This window comes from Artemia franciscana, chromosome 16 (genome assembly GCF_032884065.1).
Source record: "Artemia franciscana chromosome 16, ASM3288406v1, whole genome shotgun sequence".
NCBI classification, from domain to species: Eukaryota; Metazoa; Arthropoda; class Branchiopoda; order Anostraca; family Artemiidae; genus Artemia; species Artemia franciscana.
In genome coordinates, this window is record NC_088878.1 from 25,792,922 (window position 1) to 25,803,418 (window position 10,497).

General features: G+C 38.1%; 1 protein-coding gene across 1 annotated transcript; it reads left to right on the forward strand.

Annotated features, from left to right (window-relative positions):
* The first annotated feature begins 5,222 nt into the window (after window positions 1-5,222).
* Window positions 5,223-10,245, forward strand: LOC136036805 (zinc finger MYM-type protein 1-like). Its single transcript, XM_065719136.1, has 2 exons — window positions 5,223-7,266; window positions 10,016-10,245. The coding sequence occupies exons 1-2, from the start codon at window positions 5,223-5,225 to the stop codon at window positions 10,243-10,245; spliced, it is 2,274 nt and encodes a 757-aa protein (XP_065575208.1).
* The last annotated feature ends 252 nt before the right edge of the window (window positions 10,246-10,497 follow it).

Here is a 10,497-nt window from a genome sequence, read left to right on the forward strand (position 1 = left end):
CTTATATTCTCTTGCTGGTCGTCCTTTTGAGAATTAAATAAAAAAAAAAACAAGTTTTTTTTAACTGAAAGTAAGGAGCAAAATTAAAACTTAAAACGAACAGAAATTACTTCGTATATGAAAGGGGCTGCTTCCTCACCAACATCCCACTCTTGACGCTAAAGTTTGACTCTTTCTTTCAACTCTTCTTTCTAAAACAGTAAAAAACTTTAGCGTAAAGAGCGGGATGTTGGTGAGGAAGCAGCCCCTTTCATATACGAAGTAATTTCTGTTCGTTTTAAGTTTTAATTTTGCTCCTTACTTTCAGTTAAAAAAAACTTGTTTTTTTTTATTTAATTTCTGAACGTTTTTCAATCAATGCATGTTTTGATTTTGGCTCTCCGCAGAGGAATAATTAAAACGAAATTTGCATATTTATTATTTTTTTTTTACTAAATGACTTTCTCATAATTTTGATTGAATGATTTTGAGAAAAAAGAGCGGGGGAGGAAGCCTAGTTGCCCTCCGATTTTTTGGATAATTAAGATAAAGGCAACTAGAACTTTTGATTTTTTACGAATCTTTTTTTAGTAAAAGATATACGTAACTTATAAATTAGCTTACGTAAAGAAGTTTTGTATTCTCATGTTTTTATTACATATATGAGGGGGTTCGCCCCCTCGTCAGTACCTCGCTCTTTACACTAAAGCTTACATTTTGTCCCAATTCATTAAGAATGACCCCTGAATCACCAAAGCCGTAAAATAAATAGTTGAAATTACTAAAAATACTTTAGCGTAAAGATCGGGGTATTAGGAGGAGGTGCGCTCCTCATATGGGTAATAATTTCCGTTCGTTTTAAGTTTTAATGCTGCTCTTTACTTCCAGCGGAAAAAACTTTTTCATATTTCTTTTTTCATTGTTTTTTTTTTAATAATGCTAGTAAATCCTGCGCTCCCTTCATGGGAATTTTCTTCTACCATGACAAATTCCTCGATGGAAAGCTCCCCCAGCCTATCCCCCTATTCTCAACCCCTCCCCCCAACCAAAAAATCCTACTGAAAACGCCTACACACTTCCCAATAACCATTACTATATGTAAGCACTGGTCAAATTTTGTAACTTGTAGCCCCTCCCCCAGGGACTGTGGGGGAGTAAGTCATCCCAAAGATATAGTTTTTATGGTTTTTGACTATGCTGAACAAAATGGCTATCTCAAAATTTGGATCCGTTGACTTTAGGAAAAAATGAGCGTGGGAGGGGGCCTAGATGCCCTCCAATTTTTTTGGTCACTTAAAAAGGGCACTAGAACTTTTCATTTTCGTTAGAATGAGCCCTCTTGCGACATTCTAGGACCACTTGGTCGATACGATAACCCCTGGAAAAAAAAAAAAAAACAAATAAACACGCACCCGTGATTTGTCTTCTGGCAAAAAATACAAAATTCCACATTTTTGTAGATAGTAGCTTGAAACTTCTACAGTAGGGTTCTCTGAGACGCTGAATCTGATGGTGTCATTTTCGTCAAGATCCTACGACTTTTAGGGGGTGTTTCCTCCTATTTTCCTAAATAAGGCAAATTTTCTCAGGCTCGTAACTTTTATCAGCATTAAAATGCGATTCTTTTGATGTAGCTATTGATATCAAAATTCAATTTTTTAGTGTTTTGGTTACTATTGAGCCGGATCGCTCCTTACTAAAGTTCGTTACCACGAACTGTTTGATTAAATGAAAAAACAAACAAGTTTTTTCAACTGAAATTAAGGAGTGACATTAAAACTTAAAAAGAACAGAAATTATTCGTAAATGAAAGGGTTTGTCCCCTCCACAATGCATCGATCTTTACGCTAAAGTTTGACTCTTTCTCACATCTCTATTTTTTGAAACAAATAGTGTGAGAGGGCCTAGAGGCCCTCCAATTTTTTGGTAAGTTAAAAAGTACACCAGAAACTCTTAATTTTCGCTAGAATGAACTCTGTCAGGACATTCTAGGGCCACTGGGTCGACACGATCGCCCCTTGAAAAAAAAGCAAATAAATTAGCAATAAATTAACAGAACACGCATCAGTGATCTGTATTCTGGCAAAAAATACGAAATTCCGTAATTTTGTAGATAGGAGGATAGGATGACTTTTAGAGGGTGTTTCGCCCTATTTTCTAAAATAGGGCAAATTTTCTCAGGGTCGTCACTTTTGATTGTTAAGATAAACTTGATGAAATTTATATATTTAAAATCAGCATAAAAATATGATTCTTTGATGTAAATATTAGTATCAAAATTCCGTTTTTAGAGTTTCGGTTACTATTGAGCCGAGTCACTCCTTACTCAGTTCCTTACCACAAACTGTTTGAAATACTAGCGAACGATTTTTGGCAATTATCTGAAAAGTTTCCGAGTGTCAGACACGAAAAGAGATATGAACAGAACATATCTCTGCGTAACAGCGGAGATATGGTTTGGGTCTTTTCATTGGGAGGGATAAGCTGGCCCCTTTTTCTCCACTGTGCCGCTAGATCTTTAGGGCAAGGATATATTTTGCACGTGTTTTTATTTGCCATTTTGTCGGAAAAAGACTGAGAAATACAGACACAATTCGTCTGCACCGTTAAGCCAGCTTAAATCTTATACACAGTAACATATGAGTTGTAATACTTCCTGGCAAAATGTCCTCGAGAACAAGGAATCGAAAGATCCACCCTCTAGTTCATTTTGTTCCGGTTACTGCATAATCAACGCATTGGTGCGTGGTTAGAGATTTTGTTCTTGCCATGTCACAAATCATTCGGGTACTTGATATGTTATCAAACAGTTCGTGGTAACGAACAGTAGTAAGGAGCGACCTGGCTCAATAGTAACTGAAACTCTAAAAAACGAAATTTTGATACCAATAGTTTACATAAGAAAATCGCATTTAAATGCTGGTTTTAAATATATATGTTTCATCAAGATCAGTTATACCCATCAAAAGGTACGAGCCTGAGAAAATTTGCCTCATTTTAGAAAATAGGGGTAAACACCCCCTAAAAGTCATACAATCTTAACGAAAATCACACCATCAGATTCAGCGAATCAGAGAACCTTACTGTAGAAGTTGCAAGCTCCTATCTACAAAATGCGGAATTTCGCATTTTTTTTTGCCAGAAGACAGATCACGGATGTGTGCTTATTTATTTGTTTTTTTTGTTGTTGTTTTTTTCAGGGGTGATCGTATCGACTGAGTGGTCCTAAAATTTTGCAAGAGGGCTCATTCTATCTGAAATTAAAAGTTCTAGTGCCCTTTTTAAGTGACCAAAAAATTGGAGGGCACCTAGGCCCCCTCCCAAGCTAATTTTTTCCCCAAAGTCACCGGATCAAAATGCTGAGATAGCCATTTTATTCATCATAGTCGAAAAACCTATTAACTATGTCTTTGGGGATGACTTACTCCCCCACAGTCCCCGTGGGGGACTGCAATGTTACTGGGAAGTGTACAGACGTTTTCAGGGGGGATTTTTTTGGTTTAGGGGGAGAGTTGAGGGGGGGGTGTTATGTGGGAGGATATTTCTGTGAAGAAACTTCTCATTGGGGAAGAGAATTTCAATGAAGGGGGCGCAGGATTTTCTAGCATTATTTGAAAAAAACAATGAAATAATAAATATGAAAGTTTTTTCTACTGAAAGTAAGGAGCAGCATTAAAACAAAACGAACACAAATTATTACGCATATGAGGGTTTTCCTCCTCGTTACACATCACTCTTTACGCTAAAGTATTTTTAGTAATTTCAACTATTTATGCCTTTGTGATTCAGAGGTCATTCTTAGGGAATTGGGGCAAAATCTAAGCTTTAGCGTAAAGAGCGAGGTATCGACGAGGGTTGAACCCCCTCATATACGCAATAAAAACATACGAAAATAGAAGTTCGTTACGCAAGTTAATTCGTAGGTTACGTATACTTTTTACCAATGAAAACGTTTGTAAAAAATTAAAAGTTTTGGTTTCTTCTTTAAGTAATCAAAAACTTGGAGGGCAACTAGGCTTCCTCCCTCACTTTTTTTTCTCAAAGTCTTCCGATTAATTGCAATTAATTAATATGCAAATCTCGTTTTAGTTATTTATGTGCGGAGATCAAAACATGCATTAATTCAAAAACGTCCAGAAACTAAATAAAAAAACAAGTTTTTTTAAAATGAAAGTAAGGAACAACATTAAAACCTAAAACGACCGGAAATTACTCCGTATATGAAAGGGGCTTTTCCTCCTTAATGCCCCGCTCTTTACGCTAAAGTTTCTTACTGTTTTAAAAATAGAGTTAAGAGAAAGAGTCAAACTTTAGCGTAAAGGGCGGGGCGTTGAGGAGGAAAAGCTCCTTTCATATACGGAGTAACTTCTGTTCGTTTTAAGTTTTAATGTTGTTCCTTACTTTCATTTAAAAAAACTTGTTTTTTTTTAATTTTCTCATATTAAAGGCCATACAGCTCCATGTTTTATTATTATTATTTTTTTTCAGAGGCGCTTCATATGGAAGGGGTGTCGTATGAACTTCAAAGGGGCTCATTTGATGGGAAATCGAAAGTTTTAGTGCCCTTTTTAAGAGCCAAAAGTGATCGAAGGGTAACCAGCCCTCCCCCCACATGCCTTTTTTCCTCCAACACATTCGATAAAGAATTTTAGATTGCCATTTTGTTAAAAGTAGTTCAAAACTTATTTAATGAAAACGCCAGGGTCGACACCCCCCCCCCTCAGGGCCCAAGGGCAGGTGTTTTAAGATATCCCCTGGAGGCAATTATGATTCCTATTGAAGGGATGCTCGCATAAACTTCAGAGAGGACTCATTCGTTTGTAAAGTGAAAGTTCTAGTTCACTTTTTTAAGAGTCAAACGAGATCCGAGAGCAATTAGCTCTTTACGCCCTTCCTTCTCCAAATAAAACCGATAAAAATTTTGAGATAGCCATTTTGTTAAAAATAGTTCAAAATTTAGATAAGAAAAACTCCTGAGTCGATGCAACCCCCCCCCCAGGACCTGGGAGCAGGCGTTGTGAGCTATGCTCTGGGGACATGTATAGTTCTTATGGAAGAGATGCTCGTATAAACTTTGGAGAGGGCTCATTTGATTGGAAATTGAAAGTTCTAGTTCAATTCTCAATTTTACCGGGTGTGTTTGGGGAAAAGGGTTTGCCGAAGTTTTACCGACAAACGAGCAGACCCTGGACGTGAGACACATTTCTGAGGAGACAAACCTGCGCGAACCACAAACGGAGGAAATGGCTTCCAGAACGATCACTACCGATTTGTCCGTGAACCCGTATGATAACCCCTGCCAACCAGTTTTGACTGACTATCCCGCCACTACCATCGGGAATCGCACACGAAAATTTAACAGCTCCTATTTCTTGGCATACCCATGGCTCGAATATTCGAAAGAACAGGACTCGGTGTTCTGTTTCAATTGCCGACATTTCAGTGGATCCTCGCTAAGATCAGGCGAAAGGTATGGAGCTAGAGCATTCATTGACGTAGGATTTAGAAAGTGGAAAGACATTTCTGAACTGATACGGCAGCACGAAAACAGCGACCGACACAAAGCATGTACCATTTCTTTGACTCAGTTTAAAGCTATTGAGACGGAGGCGGCCGAATCTGTTGCGTCATGCCTCTCCAAAGAACGCGAAAAGGAAATACTAGAGAATAGACAGTACGTAAAAGCTCTACTAAAAACTACAGCATTACTTGGACGGCAAGGTCTTGCGTTTCGTGGCCATGATGAAGGGGAGTCTAGTGCCAATCAAGGGAATTTCGTAGAGACAGTACATCTTTTAACAGAAATCAACCCGGACTTGATGAAAAACTCTCGTAAGGCCTATGGCCATTACATGTCACACGAGTACCAAAACGACTACATTGAGGTCATAGGAAATGAAATCAAAAGTTCTATCGCGAAAGAAGTCAGAGAAGCAAAATATTTTGCCGTTCTTGCTGACGAGACAAAAGACCTCTCGAAAAAGGAACAACTCGCGATCTTAGTGCGCTATGTTCATGACCTGGAAATCAAAGAAAGGGCCATAGGTTGCTACCACATGCGCAAGGTTGACGCTGAGAGTTTGGCCGACTTCATTTACAACGAAATAAAGGCTATCGGCCTTGACTGGTCAAAGTGTGTTGGACAGTGCTATGACGTGGCCAGTGTAATGAGCGGACACTTTTCAGGAGTACAGGCCCGTCTCCGGGAAAAAGCACCACAAGCGGTGTACACACACTGTCATTCCCATAGACTTAACCTTGTCATTGGCGATTGTATGCAGAAAATACAAAGAATTTCATCAGTATTTTCAGTTTTGCAAACAGTTTACAGTTTCGTCTCCAACAGCAACACTCGATACCAGTTGTTCGTCGAAGCCCAGAAAACTGCCAATGTGCCTGTGCTAACGCTTGAAAGGACAGTAGTGACACGTTGGTCTTACTGGTATAGATCAGTGGCTAAGATCCTGGTTAGATATGACTGCATACTCGCAGTTCTGTCAGTAGTTCAAGAATCTTCTGACAGGGAGGCAGCGGCAGAAGCTACGGGTCTTAAGAACCAGCTAGAGTCGTTTCCCTTCATATTCAGTTTGCATGTCATTCACGAAGTTCTTGCAGTGATAAACCCTCTTTCTGAACAACTACAGGCAGCAGATCTGGTCATCTCAGAAGCTTGCACTTTAATCAGTGCAACAAAGAAGGAACTGAGGAAAATGCGTGATGACGAGTATTTTCGTGTCCTATACGGCAAGTCTAAAGAGATGGCCATTAATGTCGGAGCTGATCTGTCGGAAACAAGTGCTCTCTCTTCAGCCATACCTGTTAAATCAAAACGAGTTCAGAAGATATCCGGAAGACTAAGAGACTATTTGACGACAACAACAATTGGAAAGCACAACATTGACTCCGAAAGCACAACAACGGAAGACAAAATGCGGAGAGAGTTCTACGAGGTTTTGGACAGAGTGTTAAATGAGTTTGAAGAGCGTTTTTCTGTCCAGCTGCCAGTACTAGAAGCCACACGTTGCCTTAACCCCAAATCCAAAGATTTTATGGACTCAGATTTACTTCTTGTGATCGCGACATACTTCGATCAGGCGGGAATCGATACTATGCAGCTGAAGTGTCAAGCTTTAATAGCTCGTGCATTTGTGTCGCAGCTTCCACAGAAACCGGCAAACGCTTTAGATGTCTTCGAACGCCTCGGAGGATTGAAAGAAGCTTATTCTGAGCTTCTTAAGGTCGTCAGGGTAGTCCTCACACTCCCGCTCACAACGTGCTCAAATGAACGTTTTTTCTCTGTGTTGACGTTTGTGAAGGACTACCTCCGGACAACGATGGAAAACGAGCGACTTTCGCATTTGCTGCTTATATTCTCAGAGAAAGCTGCAGTGAAGGAGCTCAATTTTGAGAAGCTTGTCGACGACTTCGCAAAAATGAAGCAAAGGAGATATCCATTGCTGAAGTAACTGTACGTAAGTTTCTGATTTATACAGTAAATGTTCTATTTTGGTACTGTTTTTGGTCCCTAAATAAGCTGCAAAATGCGAACCCCAAAGGTAGTACGGTACCTAAAGGCATGTTCGAAAATTTTAAAATTTTTAAGGCTGGATGGGGGCCCAAAATCGATTTTTGCCCCCCCCCTAAGGTTTTCTGAAATGGCGCCACTGATTAAGGTCTATTCGAAGTAAGGAAGGAGGATTCTTGGTAGTTGACAGATTAATATAAATATAAGTAAGAACTGTTCAAAATTATGCTTCAGCCAAACTAAGCGATTGGGTGACCACTTTTCCCGGTTATATTATGTAAACCTCTACGTAGGCGAATAGAAGGGTTTAATACTCCGACAGATCGAAAGGACTTTACTGATTAAGGTAATATATATATATATATATATATATATATATATATATATATATATATATATTTCCTTGTTTGGTTCTAGAAAAGCAATCCATAAAAATCCATCATTAGGTATATAGAAGAAGCTTTAGCTTCCCTCTCTGGAATTATAATTGTCCCGAATTTCTTGGTGCTTATTATTCAAATTATCAAATAATTTTTTTTTTCAAATTACTGGCCACCTCTAAAAAAAAAAACCGCGGCCGTGACTGTCTCCCCATAAAAATTTCATCCCGTACACACCTTCGTAAATAATAGCCTGTATTATAGTCATGAATAGCACTCTTCTAATTGAACCTGTTTAGTAATAATACATTAGCACAGAGGTCTAAAAATATCACTTTCACCAGGCCTCACCCCTTTGCCATAATAGGTACTGAAGCAGAATCATCCCTTTGCCTTAATGTTTGTCAATATTTAAACAGTCTCACCTCACTCTTAAAAAAAAAAAAAAAAATTCGCATGCTGACCAATTGTCTGCGTTGCGCAGGTACCGATCTCCTGATTCGATGCCTTCGATCGGTAGGGCAATGCTTGACTGGGGGTAAATCATCCAATAACTCCCGTGCCCCTTGATTTCTCCAGGTGCTCACTATGAGCTGGGTCGACTCAGGCTGAGCTTACAGAGTCACAAAATTGACCCCGGCTCCAAATCAAATAACTAGTGACACCAGGACTCGAACCCCTGTTCTAAGAATCTCAAGTCCGGTGCGCTAGCCACTCTTCGTAAAACCCCAAATACTTCTAGGAAGGCGCTGTCAATTTTCATCCAGGAGAGGAACATTATTTTTTCTACAAACACGTATTTTTTAAGGTCAAATCTAAATTTTCATTTATCTCAACTGGTTTATTTAATAAATTCTCCAGTTGGTTCATCTTATCCTACTAAATATGTTTTGAGACGTTTACGGTCTTTGTATAAGTTTTTCGTTGCGTTTCGTTATGTTTTCTGTACGTTTTATTTTGTCGAACATAAATACTTTCGTTTTATTCCTTCGATTCGGGCCAGTTCAAAAGGTTTGCTCTTTCTCTTTAACACTGAAAGAGGGTTAACGGAAGTTTTTGCCCAAATATTCTTTATATCTTGTCATTTTATTCATTGGCTGAAAATCAATTTCGTTTGGTTTTGACTTTTCTTAAGATTAATTCTAAATTTTTTTTTCCTCAAAACAAGTTTTTCAAAGAAAAGTAAAGAGCTCCATTAAACTAAATATGAGCAGAAAAAAAAGAATCTTCAAAGCATAAATCTTCTACAAATCACCATCAATAAATAAATGAAACCTTACCCTAAAGATTACCCTAAATAAATAAATGAAACCTTACCCTAAAGATATCAGATTTCTGCAATTATTCCACTAACATCTACTATTTGTTTTATGATTTCCCGTTTTATAAAGTTGTGTCTCACTCCTATATGCATACCACTTTCAGGGCTCTAAGGTCGTACGCACAAGCCTTGTTGGGATTTCGGAAATTAACATTAATATCGAAACAAGCTTAGAACTAGATCAAGCTACTTCACTAGAGGTCAATTTAATAAGAAAGCATTACCCCCAAACTGATTACCCCCAACATATTACCCTAACATTATTGATAGTTCAAGAGTGGGGAGCTTTTTACGAATACAAGGGGTAACTTTAGGGGAGGGGAAGAGGAGGGAAATTATTGCCACTCGGAATTTTGAAAATACGTGTTTTAATTATGAAGTACTCTTTTTTAGTGTTTTAAAAGTATAATATGAAAATATAATCTCCCATAGATTCTGTGAAATTGTATCCTGATACTCTGAACTTTTTAGTCATAAAATAAGCAATTAATATTGCATTATTAATGCTTTCCCACCCTAAAAAAGACTTAGCAGCTTCCTTATTCATCATGAGCCCTACTCCTTGTCTATGTACCCCATCCTTTCTACACACCTGGCAGTAAAAAAAACCTATAACCTATATCACCCAATTTCATGCTTCATGCTCCTGGGATTAAATAAAAAAAAAAAACAAGTTTTTCTAGCTGAAAGTAAGAAGCGACATTAAAACTTAAAACGAACTGAAATTACTCCGTATATGGAAGGGGCTGTTCCTTTCTCATAATATAAACTTATATGAATTTATAACTTATAAACTTAATGAATTTATAGCTTTGGAATCTGCATTAAAAGTAAATTCTTTTGAAATATCTATTGTTATCGAAATTCCGTTTTTAGAGATTTCGGTTACTATTGAGCCGGCTCACTCCATACATGCAGTTCGTTACAAAGAAATGTTTGATCAAACTTCTCAAACAATGACCGAAAGCCGCCTGCTAAGCTGTTATCAAAGGGAATATCAATGGGGCATTATATGTCCACTTACACTTGGATTCTCCTGACTTATATTCTCTTGCTGGTCGTCCTTTTGAGAATTAAATAAAAAAAAAAACAAGTTTTTTTAACTGAAAGTAAGGAGCAAAATTAAAACTTAAAACGAACAGAAATTACTTCGTATATGAAAGGGGCTGCTTCCTCACCAACATCCCACTCTTGACGCTAAAGTTTGACTCTTTCTTTCAACTCTTCTTTCTAAAACAGTAAAAAACTTTAGCGTAAAGAGCGGGATGTTGGTGAGGAAGCAGCCCCTTTCA